General features: G+C 44.2%; 1 protein-coding gene across 8 annotated transcripts in view; it reads right to left on the bottom strand.

The window, feature by feature from the left end:
- Positions 1-16,138: 16,138 nt before the first annotated feature.
- The window catches only part of CLPB (ClpB family mitochondrial disaggregase), a 195,490-nt gene continuing 185,039 nt past the window's right edge, over positions 16,139-26,589 (bottom strand). For 2 of the 8 annotated variants that reach the window (XM_069064681.1, XM_069064676.1), the window contains 5 exons: positions 20,925-21,081; positions 20,044-20,117; positions 19,842-19,961; positions 19,420-19,524; positions 16,139-17,586 (listed from right to left, as the gene is read on the bottom strand). In XM_069064681.1, coding sequence (XP_068920782.1) covers positions 17,338-17,586; positions 19,420-19,524; positions 19,842-19,961; positions 20,044-20,117; positions 20,925-21,081 — 705 coding nt within the window. In that variant the 3' untranslated portion in view covers positions 16,139-17,337. The remainder of the gene's footprint in view (positions 17,587-19,419; positions 19,525-19,841; positions 19,962-20,043; positions 20,118-20,924; positions 21,082-26,589) is intronic. The other 6 variants (XM_069064678.1, XM_069064679.1, XM_069064677.1 and 3 more) reach the window with 6 other exon arrangements.

Raw genomic sequence — 26,589 nt, 5'->3', positions numbered from 1 at the left:
TACTGTCCCCTCTGGGTTTTCAGGTTCCTGCTTTCTTGGTTCTCCTCCTATCTCTCTGACCTCTCCTCCATCTCCTTGACTAGATCCTCATTCATGTTCCACCCCCTACCTGTGGGTGCACCCCAGGGCTCTGTTATGAGCCCTCTCCTTTTTTCTTTCTACACATTCTCATTTGGTAACATCATTAGCCCCTGTGGTTCCATTATCATTACTATGCTGATAATTTCCAATCCCTTTGTCATCCTCAGCTCCTCAGTCTTCCTCACCCTACATATCCAATTAGTTACCAAGTCTTACCAATTCTATCTCTGAGAATTCTCTTGCATCTCTCCCATTCTTTCTAATCACAGGGCCACTAGCCTAGTTCAAACTCTTATCACTTCTCATCTGGGCTATTGCAACAGCCTTTTAACTGGTCCTGCCTGCCTTTTCCCCTCTTGAATCCATCTTCCAAGTAGCTGCCAAAGTGGTGTTGTCTGACTATGTCACCTCCCACTCAATAAGCTCCAGTGGCTCCTTGTTACCCACTGGATCAAATAAAGACTCCCCTTTTTGGGACATTTAAATCCCTTCACAACTTGTCTGCAACCTACTTTTTTTTTTCTTTTTGGAGGGGGAGGGCAGGGCAATTGGGGTTAAGTGACTTGCCCAAGGTCATATGGCTAGTTTTGTGTTGTATCTGAGGCCAGATTTGAACTCTGGTCCTCCTGACTCCAGGGCCAGTGTTCTACTCTCTGTACCACCTAGCCGCCCCTGCAACCTATTTTTTGAGATTTATTATGTATTACTCATAAGATCATTGATCTAGGGTTGAAAGGAACCTTGGAGATATTTCTGTAGAGGCCATCTAGAGGGCTTCTTAAACTTTTTCCACCTGAGACCCCTCTTTGTGTTTCTGCAGCATTTGTTGGCATTGTGTTCTGTGATGGCACGCAGGGTGCCAAGTTTGCATGTTTTAAACCAAGGCTACAATGAAGTTGGGCAATGCTACATGGGCAAGTGCTACCAGAAACCTCTTGGATTCATTAGTCATTTGATTTTGACTTAATTTTTGGCCATTCTGTGTTCTGAAACCTTGTACTGTTGCTAAATCTTTTGTGACCCCATATGGGATCATGACTCATAGTTTAAGAAGCACTGATCTGAGGGGCGGCCAGGTGGCTCAGCGAGTAAGAGTACCAGCTCTAGTGTCGAGATGATCTAGGGATCAAATCCGGGCTCAGATACTTAGCACCACACCCAGAAATAAATGGCCGTGTAACCTTGAGCAAGTTACTTAACCCCGATTGCTTAAAAAAAAAAAAAGCACTGATCTGGTCTAGTCCCCTTATTGTACAGATGAAGAAACTGAGGCCCAGAGAGACCTAATGACTTGCTCAGAGTTATCTAGTCAGTGGTAGATGTGAGATATGAAGTCAGGTGACCTGACTGCAAATCCTGCCTTCTATTCACTGCACTATAACCCCTGCACTCACTTTGGGGTCCAGCCAAACTGACTCTGGTGTTCCTCACATACAGCTAGTAATACATCTCCCACCTCTGCTCCTTTTTCAAGGCTGTCTGTCCCCTCTGCTTGGAATGTACTCCTCTCCTTATACCTAAGTCTGAGATTCCTTCTTGGGATCAGCTCAGGTGCTACCTCCTACAAGAAGCCTTTCCAGATTGACCAGATTCTGGCACTTCTGCCCCACCACGACCTTGTATTTTATATATGTAGACACACATATTTATGTATGTGTATGTGTATGTGTACATGTATATGTATATATACATAGACTTCATACATATCTATTCACATGTGTCCAGGCAGGGAACTTACATTTTTACCTTTTCATTCCGAGCATCTAGAACTGTGATTTGCCCATAGTCACCTAACAGATTTTGGTCTAATTATAATTATCATTAAAACTCACATTTGCATAACAATTGAAGGTCCCAGCCATGGTGAAAGGGGAGGGGGAGGAGGAAGAGGAAGAGGCACAGCCTTGGATCCCCCCCGGGGAGATCAGGGCGACTGAGGAGAGTCAAGGAATAACAGGAGAATTAAGTGCCAATGATGAGTCTCAATCAAGGCATGGAAACATAAAACATGGAAGGTCAGAATGTGGAGGGACCTTTGAGCGAAGGCCGGGATAGGATTTTAGAGCCAGAAAGCGACTTCAGAGACCATCTCCATTCTACAGATGAGGAGACTGAGAGGGGATGAACTGAGGGTCACAAGAAGAAGTTACTGTCCACACCTAGACCCTCTCATTCTGAATCCAGGACTCTTGGAATCGACCACAATCCCAGAGTACTCACCATGAGCCATGCTCTTCACCTCCAGCTAGAGAGCTCAGGATTCAGGGTGGAGAGGGAAGCGTAGTTTTTTTTGGACATAGCTAATGTGGGCATTTGTTTTATTTGACTATACATATTTGTAACGCGTTTTGTTTTTCTTGCTTTGTTCACGAGTGGGGAAAGGGGAGATGGGGGAGGGAGGGAGGGAGAGGGGAGAGAGAGGGTGGGAGGGAGGGAGAGCGGAGAGAGAAAGAGGGAGAGAGGGAAGGAGGGAGGGAGGGAAGGAGGGAGGGAGAGAGAGAATTCAAAACTGAAAATAAAATAAAAGTTCAATAAAAAATCTAATATCTTCTACCATACCATGTGGCCTCCAAGTACATAGATCATAGAATATCAGAGCTGGAAGGGGCCTTTGAACACAGAATGTCAGAGCTGGGAGGGGCCTTAGAACACAGAATGATAGAGCTGGGAGGGGCCTAGAACACAGAATGTCAGAGCTGGGAGGGGCCTAGAACACACACTGTCAGAGCTGAGAAGGGCCCTTAGAACACACACTGTCAGAGCTGAGAAGGGCCCTTAGAACACAGAATGTCAGAGCTGGGAGAGGCCTTAGAACACAGAATGACAGAGCTGGGAGGGGCCTTAGAACACAGAATGACAGATCTGGGAGAGGCCTAGAACACAGAATGTCAGAGCTGGGAGGGGCCTTAGAACACAGAATGACAGAGCTGGGAGAGGCCTAGAACACAGAATGTCAGAGCTGGGAGGGGCCTTAGAACACCGAACATAAAATGTGAGGAAGAAGAGACTATCTTATCCAGTTATCTCATTTTACGAAAGAGGAAACTGAGTCCCAGTAAGAAGCAAGGTCTTGCTCAGGCTCATGAGGTGAGTCATTTGCAGGGCTCACTTAGAAGAAAATGAAGCTATATGGATAAAAATTAGAAGAAGTAGAAGGCGGTTCAGGAAAGAGATTCTAAGCCTGGCACAAAGATGTGATATAGAAGTGATGGGAATAGTCTATTTATACTGACAGGACCTAGCACTGGAAGGGACTTTAAAAGTAATAGAATACAGCCCACTCATTTCTCCTGTAACCCAGGTTTCCTGCCAAGCTTGAAATTCTGAAGACACAAAGAGAAATAATTCTGACGAAGGGAAAATAGGGGAGTTTCTAAAGAGACAGATGTGAATGCACATGAAACGCACCAATCGACTTACATTTTAAAAAGTTAAAATACAGAAGATGGAAGTTAATGAGTATGAATACAAAAGTGTGACAGTGCTGTAAGAATAGTGTCAGGGGTGCTAAAGCTCAGAATGAACTGAGGGCAGAAAGGAAAGGTAAGGATTCAAAAAAGAATTTCTTTTTAAAGTTGTTTTTGGTCTCAAAGGAAGAAATCCAAGCTATCAACAGTCATATGCAAAAATGTTCCAGATTGATAATAATGAGAGAAACGCAAATTGAAACAACTATTAGTTCTATCTCACATCCACACATTGGCAAAAAAAAAAAAAAGATAAAAAAGAAAACAAGGAAAATAACAATTGTTGGTGAGGCTTTGGGAAAACAGGCACATTAACACACTGATGGTGAAGCTGTGAATTGGACCAGTCATTATGGAAAGCAATTTGAAACTATGCTCAGAAAGTAGTAAGCTGTATTCCCTTTGACCCAGCAATACAAAGAGATCGAAATAGGGGACACCCCCCACATACATACAAAAATATGTATAGTAGCTCCTTTTGTAGTGGCAAACTGAGCAGGTGCCCATTGAAAAAGAATGAAAGTAATAAAAGAAAGTTTTAGGCAAATCCTAGGAAGACATAGGAACTGATACAGAGTGAAAATAAGCAAAACCAGGGAGAGAATTTAAACAATAACAAAAATGTTGTAAAGAAAAACAACTTGAAAAGACAAGAACTCTTATTAATGTGATGGTAAACTATAGTTCCAAAAGACTGATGATGAAATACTACCCATCTCCTGAGACAGAGGTGGAAGACTCAGGAGCAGAATGAGACATGCGCTTTTGGACATATACAATGTGGGAATTGGTTTTGTCTGACTATACATAACTGATATTTTTCTTTCAGTTGGAGTGGGGGAAGAGTTTGGGATAGAATGGAGGCTAGTGATGAGGTTATCAAAATGAAAAAAGGAAAAAGTTAGAAAACAAGGCCATTGTAACATTTAAAAAGGCATGGAAGGTGGCACAATGAGTAAAGCCCTGGCCCCAGAGTCAGGAGGTCTGGAGTTTGGGTCCAGGCCTCAGACACTTAACACCCAACCCCGCCCCCCAAAACTAGCTGTGTAACCTTGGGCAAGTTACTTAACCCCAATTGCCCTCCAAAAGGCTAATAATAATAATAATAAAAAAGGCACAGAAGAGAACAGAATGAAGGTCAGTGGGAAACACAGACAAGCTGAACAACTTTGAAAATACCAGTGAGTGTATTCTATATTTAAAAAGCAAAGCACATTGTGTATAATAGAAATTTTTGGTTTCAAGACCAGTCCTCTCTGTCCTATTTTATGTGTGGAAATGCTCATCTAATTTGGTATTATTTAAATTTGGAATAAAAAAATGAAAAAATATTATATTGGGAAAAGAGGAAGATTAAAGAAAAGATATAACTATTAAAGATAGAAAGATGATAACAGATGATGAAGGGAAGGGAGTGCTTTTTAACTCTTTTGCTTCTGTTTTTTTCTGCTGAGGAGAATGATCTTAAGACAGAACAAAAATAGCGAATAGGGACTTGATACCAAGATAATTAGGGGAGGGAGACAGATTATAAGAAAATACCTGAGATGCCCTTGATGATTTCATATCATCTGGTGGCAGTGTCAGACCTAGCAATTTTGGCACTCAGTGCAAGCAGCACAAAGCTACCTGGGGGCAAACAGCAGGAAAATCACTGTCACCCCCCCAGCCCCAATACTTGTAAAACTGATTTGTTTGAATCCAAGTATGACTACTTTCATCTCTATCAAATTTCATCTGATTAGATTTGGCTGGAGCCTTCTTTCCAAGTTGACATAAAACAATTAATGACCGCTCTTTGGGTCTGGCCATTTATCCAGGTCTGAATCCAACCAATTGGACTGAGGTCTAGCCCCCATCTCTCCCCATCCATTTCATAAGAGTAGCTGGATAGATTCTAATGCTTTGGTCAAATCGAGGTAAACTGTATCTATACTTTTGCCTGATCTACGAGTCTAGTAACCTTATCAAAAAGGAAATGAGGTTAGCCTGATACAGCCTATTGTTTTTTTTTTTTCTTTGTGGAGGGCAATTGGGGTTAAGTAACTTGCCCAAGGTCACATGGCTAGTTTTTTTGTGTTAAGTGTGTGGGGTCGGATCTGAACTCAGGTCCTCCTGACTCTGGGGCCAGCACTCTACTCACTGCGCCATCTAGCCGCCCCAGAAATATATTTTTATTATTTTTTTGCCGGGCAATTGGGGTTAAGTGACTTGCCCAAGGTTACACAGCTAATTTTTGTGTTAAATGTCTGAGGCCGGAATTGAACTCAGGTCCTCCTGACTCCAGGGTGGGTGTTCTATTCACTGCACCACCTAGCCACCCCAGATACAGCCTATACTTGATGAAGCCATGATGTTTTTTGTAATCACTATTTCCCTATGGAGGTTCACTAACCATTCCTATAGTAAATAGAATTTTTCCATGAATCTGCCAAGGTCAGGCCACTGGCTTATAGTTTACCAACTCTCTTTTCTTTCAAAAAATAAAAATCAGCACATTTTTCCTTCTTCCATCCATTCCATGGTATTTCTCCATCTCCACAGTCTTTCAATCACCTTTGCTAGTTTTGGAGTTGAAGTTTCAACATTTGAACTGTTATACAATTAGAGGAGGGATCTAGTTCATCTGGGCTAGGGACAGCTTAAACAAGGGGCAGGAAAACTGGGACTTTGTTCCAGGGTATTAGAATTCAGAGGGTCCAAACTTGGCTTTCTTTCAGCAAGAGAGAGGTCACTATAGTAGCTAATTCTCCTTTCTGCTCAATAGTATTTGTCTTATATTCTTTTTTTTTGTAAATGTTTTATTCATTTTAAACTTAAATACAAATTAAGAAAAGCAAAAAGAACACATCCATGTACACAACAGAATATAAGAGAGGACTCAATGTAAAACAATAAAACTCATTTCAAGAAAACCTGTATAATAAATACTACACATTGTTTTCAAAGCTACTCAGCCTTTCTTTGCTTCCTTGTAGGTTTTCTTTTGTTCTCTGTTGTACACTTTTTACTTTATTTTTCCCCTTCCCTCCCCCCACCCCCTGCCCTAAAGAAGGCTACAGTTAAACTTGGAGATACAGATATAATATTAATATAATTAATATATTATATTTAAATGTTATTTCATTATCAATGACAATTATTATTTTTATTGTTATATACAATATAAATGTAATATAATTAACATAATAAAGTAAAATATCTATAAACATATAAATCTGTATAAATAGATATATAAATACACACCCATATACATCTATATCTGAGTATATGTACATATACATAGATACACATATATACATAGGTCTCTATGAATATACACATATATGTAAGACCGTACTAAACAAATTTCCACTTGTCCTCTCTTTCTCTGGAGGTGGATAGCATCTTCTTTCATACATCCAAGTCTTTCCATGTTTTCCTAAATCAACCAACTATTGTCATATTATTTTCACATCGTATTTACATAGGATCTAAGGTTTACAAAGAACTTTTACATAATAATACTAGCTAGCATCCAAACAACCTTTGAGATTTGTAAAGTACTTCACAGCTGGCACCTCATTTGATACTCATAACCTTAGGAGGCAGGTTCTATTATTTTCCCCATTTTACAGATGATGAAACTGAAGCAAATACAAGTTAAGTGACTTGCCCAGGGTCACACAATTAGTAAGTGTCTGAGGATGAATTGCAACTCAGGCTTTCCTGACTCCAGGTCCAGCTTCATCACTTAGCTGCCCACATATGTTATCTCTGCAAAGTAGGCACTAACTTTTTTTCCCTCTACAATTTGTAGATAAGGAAACTGAGGTGAGTTAGTAAGTCTGAAGCAGGATTTGAATCAGAGTCTTCATGATTTCAAACCCAGCTCACAATCCACTGTCCTACAATGACTTGTTATAGATGGAATGAGTGAACTAAACCATCAGGTGGATCTCAGACTGGTAGGGGTGGGGGGTGGGGTTGTTCCAAGGATGTCCCACCAATGTGGTACAGCTGAAAGAGCACTGGGTTTGGAGTTAGAAGATATGAGTTCAAATACTGCCTCTTCCACTTGGTCCCTGTGTGACCTTGGGCAAATGACTTTACTTCTCTGGCCTTCAGTCTACTCATCTATAAAATGGAGGGTGGGGTGTTAGATGTAAGTGATTTGTCAGGTCCCATTTCCAGCTCTAAATCTATTATTCAATGGTCCTCTGTCCCAAATGGAGCTTATCCTTCCTGCTAACCCTGTTCCTAGGCATTAATATTTAAAACTTGATTGATTGATTGTGGCCTTACCCTTAATAAGAGGGCCCATTTACAAAATGCTTGACTGCTTGCAAAAGACCTCTGTGAGGCTTAGGTGGCATAGGGATCTCAAGCTCCATTTAGAAGATAAGGGGACAGAGGCTCAGAATGAGCATTACTTCCCACTCGATGAGCCGTGGACTTGGAGCTCAATGTTTTTTTCACAACACTATCATAAAAACTAACATTGGTTGGCTAGGTGGTGCAGTGAGTAAAGCGCCCGTCCCGGAGTTAGGAGGACCTGAGTTCGGTTCCGGCCTCAGACACTTAACACACACACACACACACACACACACACACAAAAACTAGCCGTGTAATCTTGGGCAAGTTACTTAAGCCCAATTGCCCTCCAAAAGGCAAAAAGCAAAAACAAAACTAACATTTATATGGCATTTAAAAATATGTAATACTTTATATCTGTGGTCTTATTTAGGCTTCACAACAATTATGCAAGGTAGATGCTATTATGACCCTTATTTTACAGGTGGGGAAACTGAGGCAGAGGGCAGTTAACTGATTTGCCAAGGGCCACACAGACTGAAAGTGTCTGAAGCAGGATTTAGACTTCGGGCTTCCTGACCGCAATCCCAGCACTCTAACCACTGCACCAGTTTAGTACAAGACTGCATAACTATTTTTATCTGGTACTGCTTATCACCAATTCTCCTGTTAGAAACTCTTGAACTCTTCCTTCTCCCTTACTTCTTGTACACAGTTGTAGGCAGCCATCTCCACGGTACTTTTCACAGTTTCCCTTCCTCTCTATTTCTACTGACACTATGGTGATAGAGGTCTTCATTTTCTCTCTCCCTTTTCCCTTAACAACCTCTTTACAGGTTTACCTCCCCTGATGTCCTTTCCAATCCAACCCTCTTCATACAGTGACCAGAAAAATCAGTCTTGTGCATAGATCATGTCACATGTTCACTAAAAAATCTTTAGTAGTTTCTTGCTGACCCCTAGACTCTACCTGGCATTCAGTGTCTTCTACACAATGGTTTAAAGCAAGATGGAGGAGTAGAAAGAATTCTAGACTTGGATTCTGAAGACCTGATTTGAAATCCCAGCTCTTCCATGTACCAGCAGAATGACCTTGGGTCAGTCTTTTGACCTCTCAGTTTTGTTATTATTTAGTTGGTTAGTCATGTCCAACTCTTTATGATCACATTTTGGGGAAGTTTCTTGGCCAAGTTACTGGAGTAGTTTGTCATTTCCTTCTCCAACTCATTTTTACAAAGGAGGAAACTGAGGCAAACAGGTTTAAGTGACTTGCCCAGGGTCACACAGCTAGTAAGTATCTGAAGTTAGATTTGAACTCAGTTTCTCCTGATTCCAAGGCTGGCACTCTATCCACTGTGCAACCCAGCTGCCCAAAATGGGATTAGTAAGACCTACATTCTTGACTTCTCAGTAGTATTGGGAGGATGCAATGATATGAATGAACCTTAAGAATGACATCAATATTGACAGTTATTGTTATTAGTATCTCCCTATACCAGAGGTTGAGACTGCAGAACAAAGATCATAAGCTAGAATTTTGGCATCAACATATTATCGTCATCACTAGGATTTATATAGCACTTTATGATTTACAAAATACTTTACATCTAATTAGATTTATCTTCTCTTATTAAGTTCAATGAGTCAGGGATGACATGGTAGTAAAAAAAAAAAGGCCAGTCTTCGGTTGCATTGAGAGGCATGGTGTCCAGAACAAGGGGGGCAATCATCTTGCTGTACTTGGCCCTGGATAGCATCAATAACACTGATATAGCATTGTAAGGTTTGCAAAACACTTTGCACACATTGGGACTCTCAAAAATGACTTTGTGAGGTAGGTGCTATTATTGCCTTCCTTTTACAGATGGGGAAACTGAGGTTCAGAGATGTTAACTTGTTTAGTCATACAGGAGGTAAGTGGCACCATTTGAATAGGGTCACGTGTTCAGTTAAGTGTTTGAAGCAGGATTTTAACCCAGGTTTTCCTGACTTCAGGTCTAGGGCTCTCTGTCCACTCTGACACAATGGATTGGAGACTAGTCTGTAAAATGATCCAGTTACAGGAATTTGAGGTGTCTGGCCTGGAGAAGAGAAGGCTTAGGAGGGACTGAAAAACTGTCTTTATGTTTCTGAAAGCACTTGATACAGTTCCTGCATCTAGTAGGCACTTAATAAATGTTTATTGACTGATTGAAACACTGATGGACAGAAGGAGCAAACACCTTCTGCAGGGTCTCTGAAAGCAGAACTAGGACCCTTTTGGGCATGATGGCAAATCATAGTGAAGCATGATTTTAACTCACTGTGAGGAGAGACTGCCTAACAATTAGAATTGTCAGAGCAGTGCAGTGGAAATTGTGGGATTTGCTGTACACAATCACAGACACAACATATGTGTGACAACTAACTTCGATAGACTGGGCTCCTCTCAGCCATGTAAAGTTATAAGACAACTCCAAAAGACTCATGATCGAAAGAGATATCCACATCCAGAGAAAAAGCTGCGGAGCCTGAATGCAGATTGAAACAAACTTCTTGCTCTGTTTATTTTCCTTGTTTTGTTTTATTTCCTCTTTCCCACTGATCATTCCATCAGTTATAATCCTTCTTTACAATCTGGCTAATGATTAATGATTAATGTGAAGATATTTGTAGATCCTATATTTGAATGCATGCCGCCATGATGGGGTGGGGGAAGAGGGAAGGGAAGAAAATTTGAAACTCAAGGGACTGTAGAACTTAATGTTGTAAACAAAAAAAAAAAAACCAAATTAATAATAAAAAGAAAGAAATTGTGGGATTTGGAGTCAGAGGAGCTGGGTTCCCATCCAACCCTGCCACTTACTGGGCAAGTCACCTGATCTTTGTAGGCCTCCACTTTCCGCTTTCCTAATCTGTCAAACGAGGGAGTTGGAATAGCGTTGCTGGAGCATTGCAGTGCTCAGTCTATGAGTATATGAGCCTAGATGCAATGAGCTCCCTTGGCTGGACAGCTCCCACCCCTCACACTTTGTGATAGCTTTTGGAGTAGGAGCTGGGTTTATGTTGAAAAGAAACTTTATTTCTCACCCCATTTAAACATTCTGAACTTAAGCATCAGATAGAACATCTCCATCTCTGCTGGAGGGTTGAGGAGTACATGAAACTGCAAACTTCTGTTATGTACTTTTCTTTTTATGTGTACAATACATTTAACACGTAACTTTCAAAGCTGTCTTGCTTCTCTCTGTACTTTCTTATGTTCTTTTCTGTGTACTTCAAAAACATATTTCACTGAAGGGGTGCCCCTCGATTGGGGAATGGCCAAACAAGTTATGGCACATGAATGTGATGGAATACTATTGTGTTGTAAGGAATGATGAAGGGGATGGTTTCTGAGAAAGAAACTGGGAGAAGACCTATATGAATTGATGCAGAATGGGGTGGCCAGAACCGAAAGAGTTTATACATTAACAGCAATATTGTAAGGACAAGTAACTTTAAAAGAAGTAGGAACTGTGACCAAAACAATTACAACCAATTTCTAAGGCTTCACAATAAAGCATGCTGCCCACCTCCAGATAGAGAGCCAATGGGCAGGGAATGCAGATATGGGTGTGTGTATGCACATATGTATGAGTGTGTAGACATGGCTAATGTGAGAATTTGTTTTGCTTGACTATACTTGTTTATAACAGGGGTTTTGTTTTTCTTGCTTTCTTAATTCGAAGGGGGGAGGCAGAAGGGAGAAAATGCAGATCTGAAAATAAAATTTAATTAAACCCTCCCCCAAATATGTTTCAATGACCTTCCTTCCTTCCTTCTTCTCTTCCTCCTTCCTTCTTGGCAACTCTATCCCTAGTTCCCCTTTCCCTCCTATCCCCCCAACCTCTGAAATTGAGAAAAAAAGGAGAAATAAAACCTTTGGAACGGATATTCATAGTCAAGCAAAACAAATCCTCACATTGTCCATGCCCCAAAATGCATATTTCATTCTTCAACTTGAGCCTATCATCTCTCAGGAGAGAGCTTTATAAGGAAGTGCATATTGGGGATCCCCATTGATCCTTTAGAATCGTGGTTACTTATTGAACTCATCAAAGTTAAGTCTTTCGATGTTTATCTTACAATGATGTTGTCAGTATATGAATTGTTCTCCTGGTTCTGCTCACTTCATTCTGCATCATTTCATATGTCTTCCCAGGTTTCACTGAGTCCATCTCTTTTGCCATGTCTTACAGCACAGTAGTATCCCATTACATTCTTATACTATAAGAATATATATTCTTATATAAGAATATATATTCTTATATAAGAATATATTCTTATACTATAAGGAATACTTAGTATTCCTAAGTAGATAAGTACCCATTTGCATTTCTTTGCCACCACAAAAGAGTTGCTGTATTTTTTTTTACATATGGGTCCTTTTCCTTTTTTTCTTTTTTGGTCTCTTTAGAGGTATAGAACAAGATAAACTTTACATTTTATAGGAGGCTTTTTTGAGGGGCTATTGGGTTGGGATTTATAAATGGGACTGTGAAATTTTGCTTTGATGTCAGGCAGCTTCCTGATTGCCTTATTCTGGAAGTCCCAAGTGAGCGGAAGGAGGATAGTGGAGTTAACCAGGGCTGGAATTTGACGTAGCATGAGCAGTGAAAGGACAATGGACCAAGAGATTAAAGGACCAAGAAAAGATAGGGGCCAAGGTATATATCCTCCCTGGTACATTCCCCTTGCTTGTTTTAAAAGTTTTATTATTTTTTTAAAATTTAAAAATCTAATTTTTATTGATGTCTTTTGTTTTACTTCTGAATATAGCCCTCCCCTTCCTCCTACCCATTATGCCATCTTTTATAATAAAAACTGAAAAAGAAGAAAAAAAAGCAAGTCAGCAAAACCAACACACCAACTATGTCTGACAGTATATACAACATTCCACATGCTCTGCCTATGCAGAGAGGGTGAAAGAGGAATAAGGAAAATGTTATTTAAGATGAACAGAAAGTTTCATTTTTGTCTCTTCTCTGGAGCCAACCTCATTCCTTTTAGTTACAGTGTCTAGCTTCTAGGTTTTTTTGTCTTTTTATAATCATTGTATATATTGTTTTCCTGGTTCTGTTACTTCACTCTGCATCAGTTCATGTAAGTCTTCTCATATGTCTCTGAATTCTTTAAAAGTGTCATTTCTTATGGTGCAGTTATTCCATTACATTCATATGCCAGAGTTTGTTTAGCCAACTGAGGTGAATTTACTTTGTTTCTAGCTTTTTGCTGTCAAAAAAGGTGATGCCTTCTGTCTTTACCCCATAGTCATTTTTCAACATACGCCAAACACCATGTCTTTCTCCTCACTGGAGCCATGACAATGCAAATCAACGAAGCAAAACCAACATGTAATCTTTTTCACCTCTTCAAGGAGAGTTCATTTCCTCATCTCTCCTCTGGGGCCTAAACTGGTCAGTATAATTACACAGCATTGAGCTTGGTTTCAGTATGTCACTTGATTTTTTTTTTTTTGTAACCACCGTGTATAGTGTTTTCCTGGTTCAGTTTTCTTTGGTTTGCATCCGTTCATATCAATCTTCCAACTTTTCTTTGAGTTGCTCTCATGTTCTATTTCAGTGAAATAACATTCCATTATATTCATGTTATACTGGTTTGTTGTTTGGCAGTGAGAGCCATAGCACTACTGTCTGAAGAACTAAACAAAAGCATCCCTCCTATGGCAGATTAGTTGTGAGCAGGCTACAAAATATAAAATAATAAAGAACCCTGAGGAACAGTAGTTACTGATGACATCAAGGCATTTGTAAGACAGAAAAAGGTGAACTATACCCATGACAAGAGACAGGAATAAAGGATGGACACATTGCCAGAGGGTTCCATAGACACACTTGAGGTGCTGGGAGGAATCAAGGTCTCCACCATGTTGAGTTAGACTGTCTTGTGGCAAATTTTTGAGATGACATGGAGAGTTGCATAGGAAGGGTATGAATGGATGAATTGCAACCTACATCACTTGAAGGAGCTCCCAAGAGTGAGATGAATTTGAGTATTTCAGTATCATTTGAGAATTCCTATGACAAGCTGTCCAATTATTCTTCAGCTGATGAGTTTCCACTCTTTCCATTTTTTTGATAGCCACAGAAAGGTGCTACTATGAATATTTTGGCATAGGAGGACTCTTTCTGTATGATCCCCTTGGAGTATGTGCCCAGCAGTGAGTTGAAAGGTGTGACCAGTTTAGTCACTTTGGTTGTGTAATAAATTGGGTATTAATTGACTGAGACAACAATGTATCGGTGAGTTTGTCTTTCTGTAGTCCTTTCAACAATAGACTTCTGTTTCTTGTTATCTTTGTATCATTAATGCTAATTTTTGTGGCTTGAGGTGAAAACTCAGCTGTTTTAATTTTCATTTCTCATATCACCTTCAACAATTGACCTCTATGAGTCATAACTACATATTAATAATAGGATCATAGGAAAATGGATTTGGATATAGAAAGCTATCTCAGGGTCCAACTTGTACCCCATTTTACAGATGAAGAGACTGAAGCCCAAAGTGGTTAAAGGATTCACCCACAGTCACACTGCTAGTAAATAGTAGGGCCAAGGCCTGAAGCTAGGTAATAGGACCTTAGATTTGGGAGGGATTTTATCTGCCATCGAGTCTAGCCTTTTACAGATGAGAAAATGGAGATCGGCAATGGCTAAGGGACTTGTCCAGGGTCACACAGTGGACTTTTCCTTGAAAGAGAACCTCTGTCTCTCCATGACACACCTATGGAGTAGGGTAAGGAGTGCTGGCATGGAGAGATAGTGGTGGCAAGGGCAGGGGTGCAATTAGGGATCAAGGATGGCACCTTCTGGAAACTTGGGAGCTAAGGAGGCTCCCATGCCAAGATCTAAGGCTTGGGGTTTTGAGTCAGGGTCAGAAGCCATCACCAAGGTTTTGATTAGAAGCAAGAATTCCATGGGCCCTAGGCCACTTTTTCAGCTGAGACATTGGAGTCAATTTCACTGTTTTTCTTTGTCCATTTTATACCACAATTTTTTTTTTTTACATTGGCCCTTTAGTACTTGACACCTCTAAGACAGCAGCAGGCTGGCTGATGACCACACTGGGCTCAATTTTCCTCTTGCCCCTTGTCTGGTCTGGTCAGGTCCAGGGTTCTGGACACCTCTGAGACCGTGGGCAAGTGTCTCCCCTTCTCTGAGCCCATTTCATCATTTGTAAAAATAAGAGTTGAATCTGACAGCCCCTGAAAAGTACCTTGGAACTCAAAACCCCATGATTTTTGAGAAACCAAGGTGCTGAGCAGAGCCCTAATCCAGTGCACCCTTATAGCTACCCATCCCACCTCCGGAACGCAGATGTTACTGCCTCTTCCTGTCACCCCCACAGGGGAGCCACACATTGTGGTCCTAGCATGCAGTGAATGACTTGAGAGTATGAACTGTAGAACACCTCTCACCTTTTTCTTTGGAGGGCAGGGTAATAGGGGCCGAGTGGCTGCTGCAAAAATAAAAAAATGTTCTTTTCTGTTCTGGTGGCAGAACAATTTACATTTCTAAGACTGACTGAAGTACATGTCTGTAGACTACTTCATGTGTTCAAAACTCTGGCCCAGAAATAATAGCCAGTATTTACATAGTGCCCTGATGTTTGCAAAGTACTTTATACTTGACATCCTGAGGTAGGTGCCAATACCCCGATTTCACAGATAAGTAAATTGAGAGTAGGAGAGATGATCTGTCCAAGGTCACACAGTATATGAGGCAGGATTTGTACCTGGGCTTTCTTGACTGTACCACCTAGGAGCTCAAAGACATGTTTATGGGCCCCATGTTTAGGCCTGAAGGAAGGTCCAAGATGAACCACAGCTGTGGCTGTGCCTTGTACTTATCCTGTTAGGTCCTTGAAAGTATAGCCTGGGGCTTCCCATCTTGTGCCGACATCCCAGGGATATCCCATGCAGTGTGCTCAGGAGCCTGTGGGTGGTTGGGATGATGCTATGGGCCTCTGTTTGGCTGGGGATGGTGCTTGTCTTCCAATGCCCAACTCTAGAACTGCCTGCCATGGGAAGCCATTCCTGACCCTCCTTTGAGATCTGCATAGCATGTTTCCACTTAGATCTGATGTGCTCTATTGCAGCTCTCTGTGTTGGTGTCTTAGTCTTGCATTTAAATGAGAGCTCTCTGAAGGTGGAATCTGCTTTATCTAAACTTCATGTCTTCTCTGGACCCAGCATGGTGCTCTTTACGGAGGTGTTTTAGTAATGTTAGGTGAATGAATGACCAAGAGATACAAACTGCATTTGGAACACGTTTATTTCAGGAAGACTCAATGTAGACAAAGAGAAGATATGGACAGACCCTGACTCCTGGTCTGCCTTTGCCAGCCACCTGAGCCCCTTCCGCCTCTCTTGTCCCTTAATGATTCCACTCACACCACACTCAGCACAATCTCTCTGGTCCCTTACTTCTCCTCACCCACCCATGCACAGTCTCCCAGGTCCCTCAGACTCCCTCCTTGCTTTCCTGTTCTCCACACTGTCTCTCATTCATAGTGTAGGTGCCCTGAGTTGTCCCAGGGATGGGGAAAGATGAAGTGTAAATCCTGGTCCTCGTGTACCCTGGACACTGGGCTGGCACTGAGCCCTTTCTTACACTGGTGCCAGGAACAGCCCTGTGGAAGGCACCACTCAGAGCTTATCTGGTTGGGGATAGAGCAGTCTGGACAACTACCCAGGTTAACTGACTTGATTTTGCTGATTTTTCCTTGAGGGTTTCTTGGCAACTTAACTGGCCTAAGACTCCCCTCTGAAGACCTTTAGGTGGTATGGAGATCACCTTACCTCTTATCTGCCCCACGACTCTCTGACTGGGTCCCCAGGAAGCTTAGACTCCAGTACTGGCTGTACACACAGTAATTAATGGCCAGGAGTTGGGCCTCTATTTGCCTGTATGGCTGGTGGTAGTGGGTGGATGGGGAAGGAAAAGCAGGAGCATGCATAAGCTGGGATGCCTCCCAATCTTCTCTTTTGACCCTCTGAGCCCCAGATGAAGGCTACAGGGGAGGGTGGGGAGATCAATTGGGGTCTTTCCTTGGGTGGCTTTATGACAATGGTTGAGGGAGATGAGAGTGGCTGAGACCTTCTCAGCAGCTCTACTGTTCAGTGGTGAAGGCTAGAACCTGGCCATGGATGTGCTAGATGAAGAAAAAATCAAAATAAATAAATCCAGAGTCTAGAAAGGGTGCAAATAAACTGTCCCTACCCTGGAAGTGAGCACAGGATAGGAAGGAGATTTCCAGGAATAGCATCTTCTCTACCCCCAAGCCTGTCTCTCAAGAGCTGGGTGCCATGAGGAAATAGCTGGGCTCTGGCCCTCCTTGGGTCAGGAGGACTTGTCCCAGGAGCCACATCTGACCAGACTTTATTGTTTTCTGGGGCACAGTACGGCCTTGCTAGGGGTCGGGGTCGGGGTCGGGGCCAGGCCCACCTCTAGCATTAGAGTGTACAGGATGCTTTCTCAGGGTGGAGGGGTGCCCGAATGTCCAGCTTGCGGCTCTTGCTATCCTTGTCTACAATCTCCAGCCGAAGCTTGGGTGGCCGCTTCTCTGGCGGGGGGGAGGGATGCTCAGGTGTCTTTAGGAGCTGCTTGTCTGAGTCTTCCACTGTGATTCTTAGGGTGCAGCCCCCCGGAAGCAAGTCTTGCTCATATGCAGCTGCCAGCTGGTTCACCACTCGGCGCTCCACCTGCAGAGACAGCACTCCCATTCATGCATCCATCACTGGTCTGACCCCAGTTCAGCCACGCCACCCTGGCCTGGATGTCTCACTGGTGCCCCAAGGGTTCTCATCTGAAGGTTTACCAAGTGCTCCCCCAAAGGCTGGAAACCTCCCACTGTCCCCTCCTCTGGATGGAAGCCTGGGGCTAGAAGCATTAAGGGACTTGTCCAAGACTGGAACTGAGATTCAGATTTAGGTCCTTAGGACTCCAGGCCTATCATTCTTTCTGCTCTACCATGTGGCTCCTCAACAATGTTCCCGAGAAGGGGACTCCCAGACACCCAGGAAACAGTCACAGACCTAGAAGAGAGCTGTTTCTTTCCCTTGCCCCAAGTCCCACAGGTGTGGGATGTCCCCATGGGCCAGAGATTGGTGTTCCTCCATCGCCTACTCCCCCCACTCAGGACTTGATTCCAATCCTTGGTTCTACCATGCCCTTCCCTAACAATTGTGGGTCAGGGACTTGGCCACTCCAATCACTGGGATGAACAGGGAGTCACTGCCTATAATCCTTCCAGTAAGATAGACCCCTGGACCTTACCATCTGCCCTGCACTGGCTCCCTAAGGTCCACCACCACCTGCCTTGCTGCAATGTTCCTTCACACCCTAACTGGTAGATGTATTCTAGGGCCTCCTTGACCTCAGGTCACAGGGCCCTAAGGACCACTGGGCCTTTCCCTTTGTCCTGCAGGTGAACTGTTATGTGAGCAATGTAAGAACAGTGGTCGTCTTGTATCCCTGGAACATTTATGGAGTAAGCCCTCCATAAATTAGCCAGGCCACTCTGAGCAGGATCATTTATGCCCCTGTGGACTTTTTAAAAAGCTGGTTCTGTTTTTTCCCATCCTATACAAATTCTGTCCATCCTGTAAAGCCCAGATCAGATTCCACCTTGGTTAGTCAATCAGTAAATCTGGCTTTTAGTCTCAGAGAGGGGCCTTGTGCCCTGAGAAATTCACTGACTCGTCCAGGATCCCACGTGAAGTTCAGCCTTCCTGACCAGGAGGCCAGCTCACAAGTTACCATGGCCAGGCTGCTTTTCTTAATGAGACTTCTTGATACCATTTGATTTTTTACTAGGGAGCAAGAGGAGATTTTATAAGAGATGATTTAGAAGGCTTTGCAATGGACCTCAATTTCAGCCATGAGCAGAGGGCCTGCTGTCTGTCCCTTTCTGGCTTTTGGTAAAAAGGAGAACCCATATCTGAGCTGGCTGGCCAGTCGCCTCCTCAGCCCTGCTGACCCCAGAGCCAAGGTCCGGGGACATTTCCCAAGAACAGTTTATGTAAGGCAGAGAGGTAGAAGCTGTGGAGCTGAGCCAACAAGGCCTTTGTGCTTTCAGGTGGAGTGAGTACAGACTAATGGATGGCAGGCAGGCCAGGCAGTTTGAGCAGGCCCACACAGTGGCTGCTCGTGGGCGAGTGGTGCTAGGCCCTTTGTATCTAGGGTTGAGGGGAAGGTGAGGGGCCAGGGCCCAGCCTGCTAAGAATCTAGGGTTCTGTGATGCCAAGAATTTAAGAATCTAACACTCTATTCAAGTTTTCCTTCAGTGCTGCCCCAGAGCTTGGAGGTGCTAGGGGGCTCTGGAATCCCATGGCATTAGAATATAAACTCCAGACTAGAAAGGCTGTAAGTGCTGTGTGTACCAGGTTAGCTAGACTGGACCCTGGAGAATGAGTAACACCTCACAAGACCGTCTATCATGGGGAAGAAGAGATCTGAGCTGCACTGGAGGGAGCACCCGCAGTGATGATATCACATCTTCTGAAATACCGAAGGATCTAAGCCTAAGACCTCACCTCATGTCGGATAGAACGGGCACCATAATGAACGTTGTAACCGTCTACCAACACGTCTGCCACCTCTCGGTCCCAAAGCAGTGTGATATCATGTCTCTGCTTGGCCTGAGAAAGACAAGGACAAAAAGATGGAGCCCCACCATGGGAACGAGAGCCTCGTTGACCAGAATCTTTCTCCTCCTAGCTTTTTGTTCATTTGAGTTGTATACCTTCATACATATATATGAAAATGTTACATTCATTTTCATCCAAAACTCTAGGGATTGTGAGAGTGGGAGTGACCTGAGAGCTGATCTCACAAATCCTCAGAAGCCTCTTAGAAACTTTGGAAAACATTGTCTAGGTAGCCATCTCATCTCTCTCTAATTCCCATCCCTTGACCCTGGCCCAAGACTGGCCTCCCCCAATAACCCCATTCTTACTCTCTTTGCCCAGAATGTCAGCTCCTTGTTGACCAGCTGGATCAGCTCCGAGTGACAGAAGGGAAGGAAATAGACAATCTCATTTATCCGGCCCAGAAACTCATCCCTCCGGAAGTGAGCCTGGGAAAGAGATGGGAGAGTTTAGCTTGGGCTGTGTGGAGGGCACCAGTCCAGGGGATTCACCTGTGCTACTGCTTGATACCTTCAGGATTGGTCGAATTACATTCTCCTTGAAGTTTTTTGAGATGGTGATCTTGTCGCTCAGCTGGACATCCCCTGTGTGAAAGAGAAGAACCTGTCTAGTCTCCAGCCCCTGAGCAGGCCCAGGGATGCTCTGGGAACCAAAGGGCCAGAGAAGGCACTTCCTCAGTCCTGGGTAGGCAGGGAGGAGAGGCCAATCATTGAACTTTTGGGGAAAGAGGTTATACGCTGTCATTCCTGGTGAAGGAAGCTGACAGAGTTCTGCCCCAAATACTCCCTTGCTCCTGTTCATCACACCACAGTCCAGGAGCCCTTCCAAGAGAGATATAGTTCACGTGACAATTGCCCTGGACATTCTCTGCAATCTCTGACTTAATCCTGCCTCTCGATGACCACAGGCAATCACTGAGGTTGAACTTGTGGCTGAACTGTACTTTTGTTTCTGTTGATTTTATTCATCCCTTCTGCCTCTACCTTAAACTAAGGACTCCCTGAGGACAGGGGCCATAGTCTCCTTCTTACCCTCCTCGCAGCAGGGGCTGTCACTACTCTTGGATTGTATGCTTGAGTTAACCACAGGCATCAGTTATCCTGAAAAATACCAGTCCTCCAAGTGCCAACACTGGCCTTTTCAGGAATTATTTCCTAGTTCTGTGACCCTCTATGGTACCTAGAATAATGCTCTGTGTGCATGGAGCTGGTGCTGCACAAATGCTTGCTTAATTATCTAGCTTCTTTCTTGCATAACAAAACTCCCTCTAGACTCCAGGCACAGGAATCCTCAGGGAAGGGCCTAGGACAGCTATGTGCGGGTAGAAGAGGTGAGGCTCTGCCCCCACCATGAACTGCCTCAAGCCCCGGCTGCTGGGGCCCAGCCCGTACCAAGATTCTCAGCAATCCTATTCCGGCTGAGCTCCAGGGCCTCTTGGCGCAGCTGTAAGGCATGCTGGGCAATCTCCTCACTGGCCACGTTGGATGTCATGATGAAGATGGCATCCTTGCAGTCGATGGTCTTCCCTTTCCCGTCTGTTAGGCGGCCCTGTGGCAGCAAACCCCACCCCGAATGCCCCAGGTTAGAGACCCTTCATGTGGGCCAGGCATTCATTCCTGACCCCTTCCACTGAGGCTTGTTCTAGGCCCCTCAGTTCTCGCCTCTGCCAGGAAGCACTCTCAGCCAGGCCCCATGTGATCCCTGTGGAGGCCCCACGGTGCCTGCTATAGGCCAGGCACTCTGGCTGCTCCTTGTTCCTCTGCTCACACCAGCTTAACCAGGTACTGCTGAGGTCAGGGGGCTCTCCCTTCTCAGAATGGGGGCACCCCAGCAGACTATGGGTTCCCCTGAGGACCGAAGTAGCCAGAACTAATTATGGGCACTAACTACAGATACACAAATCAAAATGCTGGCATCGGACAGTTGGGTCATTACGGAATCATAGAAAATGACGGTAAAGTTCCATTATTTGGCAATAACTTCTGGCACCAGGACTCCAGAGGGAAAACAGAAAGCCTCTGTTCCTAAGTGTTCACTCTGGAGGAGAGAAGCCTGGAGCCCCAGGGGGCTGGCCCTCTCCCATCCCTGCCACCCAGAGGAGTGGGCATAACAAGAGACTTGCCTGGTGCCCTCTGACCATCTTCCTTTATTATTAGGCTATAGCACATGCTGATAAGGGTCAGCTGAGCTGAATGGCAGACAGAAGGGGCAGAAATTGGGCCCTAGCCCAGTCACTCGCTGTGAGGCACTGCTACCTTCCAGCCTTGCCTTCTGACAAGTTAAAGTCCTTCCTATCCTGAAGGTGTAACACTCAGGTGCAGACTCATTCAGGAAGACTTTGCTCATTTACCCCACACCTCAGCCAGGTTTTGAGGCCCCTCTCAGTTCTGTGACTGTTCCCTCCAAAGGCTCTCACCACTCTCTGCTTGTTGTATCCCTTAGTAGACATGAGCTCTCTGAGAACAGGGACTGGGCCTTATTATTCTGTCTTCCCCTTAGTGTTCAGGATGGACTGGTGCTCTGATAAACTATTTGCAGAATAACTGAAAAAAATTTACTTTATTTAATTGTGAATTTTTTGAACTTAAAGTTTTAACACCTAAAGGTTAAGTTTCAGGTATCTGAAAACCTACTGAAACCATCTAAAACTATCTCTTTTCCCCCATGTCCTTTCTTAGGCCAAAAGTGACAGAAGCTCACCTTTCCTGATGCTGCCTGGGAAGGGGAAAGGACAAGTTGGTTAGGCTGGGTAGGACTCTATACTAGAAGGAGGGTAAGCCACCCAAAAATGGAGGGCTGAATGAATTTGTGAGGGGGCACAGAAGCCCTGTTTCTGGTTGGACTGATGTCCCCCAATTCCCAAGGTACTTCCTTCAAATGGAGGCTCCGGGAGGACAAGGGGCAAGGTTTCAATAATCACCTCTATACAGGTGACTCCCAAATCTCTCTCCAGCTTCAGGCCTCATGTTTCATGCTGCCCACAGGCTAACTCCCCTGGGATGTCCCACTGTAACCTCAAATTCAACGTGTCAGATACAGAACTCACTCTCTTCCAACCCAAACCAATCCTTTGTCCCAAATTCTTTCCAGGATTAATGGTGGCACCATCCTTCCATTAATCTAGACACCCCTGGGCCCTGGAACTTTCTTTTAATTGTCCTTCTTCTACCCTTATGCTCGATTCACTGTTACCAAAGGCTGTCAATTTTACCTCCAGAGGTAAAAAAAATCTCTGCCACTGTCCTCTCTTCTCCAGTACCATGGCCTGTACTAATTTAGGCCCTCATCTCCCTTCAATAAATCAGTCAACAAGTACTGTGTGCACTCTGCTAAGCAATGGTGAAACAGATACAAAGAATGGAACCCCAATTCTAAAGGGGGAAATAAGGACATATTTAAGTATATACCAAATGAATATAAATAAGAGCACAGCAGTTAAATACTTAGTAGTGCGGGAGGGAGCACCAGCAGGTGCAGCTGAGGGCTTTGGAGAGGAAACCAGGACAGGCTTCCTGTAGAAGGTGGGTCTGAGCTGCACCCTGAAGTAAGAGAGGGCTTTGCTGAGCCGGGAGCCTGCCAGTCTTTTCCCTGAGCCTTCTGGCCCTTCGAGACTGCTCTGCCCCTTGTCCTGAAGCCTCCTGGAGGAAGGGCCCAGGCTGGCTCTTTATTCCTTTTCTGGCTCCCCGAGGGAGTCTGGAGTTCAAGCTGCTTCCTCCTCCACAGGGGATTTCTAGCTCCTTATCTGTGCAGTCTTCCCTCATCAGAATGTGAACCTCTTGGGGGCAGGAAGTGTCTGTCTTTTTGCTTTGGTTTCTATTTTCAGTTCTTCGTCCAGCACTAGGCATAGGCACATCATAGGTGCTTAATAAATGCTAGCTGACGACTTCCCTTCGGGGGCCAGCTAGTGCTGAGGCATGGAGATGGGAAACAGCCTACTGCATGTGAGAACAAAGGCCAGCCAGACTGGAGTTGAGTACAGCATGGGGTAATGCACACTGAGGCTTGGACCATCATGGTCTCCCTGACTCGACCCTAACCTTTCCCCAATCCACTGCCTAAGTAATTCTCCCCAGGCACAGATCTAACCCAGTCACTTCCTTGCTCAAAATCCTTCAATAGCTCCCTACTGGGAGGCAGTTAGGGGGTGCCACAGTGCACAGAGCACTGGGCCAGGAGTCAGGAAGACTCATCTTCTGGAGTTCAAACCCATCCTCAGACATCGGCTGTGTGACCCTGTGCAAGTCATTTAACCCTGTTTACCTGTTTCCCCCTCTGACGGAGATGTCAGACAACTCCAGTATCTCTGCCAAGAAAACTCCAAATGGGGTCAACATCTCCCTACTGATCGATCACCAGCTAACAAATAGAGGGAGTCTTCAGGCCTGGCATTCAAAGAGATCCACGACTTGGCTTCAACTTTCCCTTCTGCTCCCATAGCTCCCCTTAGCACTCTGCAGTCTAGCCTGGCTCCTGGCTGTTGCCTTTGTGCGCTCACAGACAAGCCATGCATTTACTTCCTCAAGTCTTGACTGCAATCCCTTCTCACCTCCTTGGAAACCCTTAAAGACAAAACTAGGGTGCTGCCCCCCTCCATGCGGCCTTCTCTTGCCCAGCTGGAGCTGGTCTTTTTTTACCTCAGAGTTAACGTCTGCAGCCCTCACCTACCCCATCCTATTCCCCTTTACACTGTTCATTATGTTGTCCTCCTCCCCCACTGTCAAGAAGGCTGAGCTCCTGGAGAGCAAGGGTTGGGTACTTCTTCATCTCTGCATCCTCAGGAACAAGCCTAGTATTTGTTACATGCCAGGTGCATAATCAGTGTTTCCTGGATTGAATCACGCTCATCTTTGGGTGCTGGGGGCCTGATTACATGGAGCCATTCTGGCCTGGCCCTGCTAATTACTGGGAGGTTCTGGGACAAGGCCTTTTCCCTTTTTGAGTCTCTGATTTTTCTTTTGCAAAATAAAGGGCTCTGATCTACATTCTAGAGGCTTCCTCCCCTCTGATATTCTATTTTCTATAGTCTAAGGGCTGTTCTACGAGTAACATTCTTTGTTTTCAATAGTCCTTTTCAATGGCATTCTCGTCTACTGACATCCTACTGTGATACCTCATGGTGGTCCTGGGTTACCAGAGGGCAAGATCTGTTGGGTTCTCCCAAGCTGGAAAGGATTGAATAGAGAGGCCTGCCTGGCAACAGTCTGAACCTGTTGTCTGAGAAATCTGGAGAGAAGCTCATCACCAGCCTGGCTGCAGGGGGATAAGCTGATTGGCCACAGTGATACCTGGGTGCGGGCTTCTAGGATGTGGAAGGGTTTCCATCTGTACCAGTAGAAGGAATCCCTCCCTGCCAGAGACTCAAGAAATATTGAGGTAGACAGTCTATGCTCTATGGTCCCCTCTCATGCTGACATTCACTGGGCCTACATGGAACACTTGCTTCTGTTAGGGGGGGTATCCTGCACATACACTGTGGCTTGCAGCTTTTATAGGGAGCTGAGGGGGTAGAGGTTGGAGAAAGTTAGATAGGGAGGTTAAGATACAGTCTGCCTTTTTTCACCCTGGTAAATGAATCTGAAGGCCTTGCAAAAATAAATTTTGGAAAAATAAGACCTCATTTGCACTCAAAGAGTCTTGAGGTGAGAGTCAGATCTGGGTCTTAGTCCTGGTTTAACTAACTAACACTAGCTCACTACATAGCTTGTAGGGAGTCTTTTTTTCCTTGTTGGGGATCATTATTCTTGCTCAGTAAAATGGTTGGATTCAGTGGTCTCCATGGTTTCTTGTAGGTTTTCAGGCATTCTGTTGTCCTTGCCCACAGGAAAGGAGGAATCCAAATCTGAAGGGATCTGGGAATGGTCAGGCATGGAGATAACACTGGTGAGGACTTCTTTCTCTTCCCTCCCTGCTTTCCGTGTGGTGCTGGGTAGTTAGGCAGTATGGTGATGCTGATGGAGTACTGGCCTTTGTGTCAGGACCAAACTTGAAATCTTTTACAGGACAACCCCAGGCAACTCATTCTTTAATAAAGGTTGAATTTCATTTCTGAACTTCATTCTAACCTACAGAGAGGACCCTAATTGCTGATACAAAAATGATGGCAGCTCTAGGAAGAAGTATTTACTCTAACTTAGAATTCATGATAGAGAAGGCAAAGAAAGCTGGGAACAGCCAGATGTGCACCATAGATTTTGGGTTCAGGGAAAGGGTGGTAAGGATCCTGTGGTCTAATATTTTACAAGTAGAATAAGCTCAAGATGGAAGAGAGGTTCTTGATAATGAAGTTCTGAAGACACAGAGACCATTCCAAAGAGGAAAAATGAGGAGAGTTGTTCAAAGGGGCTGATGTGGACGCACATGGAACTCTGTCAAACAGAAATTTCAAAAAGGCATGGATAGAAGACGGAAGCAAGGGCAGTTACTGAAGAATGAATACAAAAGACTGGCATGGTACCCATAAAAACAATGTCAGGATCAATAAAATGCAAGATGAATTGAGGCTGGCAATGACTGTGAAGGACAACAAAAGGGGCTTCGAAAAACCATGCTGGAGATCAGAAGACCAAAGAAGAGACAAGCCCAACACAATGAGCAGGAGAGACCATGAAGAAGCAGCAGAACTATGCAGCTCTTACTTTACTTCAGGTTTTTTGGCCGGAAAGAATAGAACAAGAAAGTTGATGGAAGGTTGAAACTCCAAATAAGTGAGATTATGAAGAAAGCACATAATTTCCCTTGGTGCCATTAAGGTCACCAGGTATGAATGAATTCTGTCCCTATAGCCGACCATTTACATAGTGCTCTACACCCCTTTTAAAAAATTTGATCCTGACAATCACCTGTGAGCCAAAGTACTACAGGTATTGATTGCTAACCCTAGTTTACAGACAAGAAAACTGAGGTCCAGAAAGGTAAAGTGATCTGGGGGCAGTTAGACGGCAGAGCAGAAAGAGCACTAGTCCTGAAGTCAGGAGGACCTGAGTTCAAATCCTACCTCAAACACTTACTAGCTGTGTGAGCCTGGGCAAGTCACTTAACCCCATTATCTTCCCCCTC

This window comes from Petaurus breviceps, unplaced genomic scaffold, assembly GCF_028583685.1.
Source record: "Petaurus breviceps papuanus isolate PSGF00001 unplaced genomic scaffold, PetGlider_PUasm1.0 90639, whole genome shotgun sequence".
Taxonomy (NCBI): Eukaryota; Metazoa; Chordata; class Mammalia; order Diprotodontia; family Petauridae; genus Petaurus; species Petaurus breviceps.
This window is presented reverse-complemented; position numbering and strand designations above follow the sequence as displayed.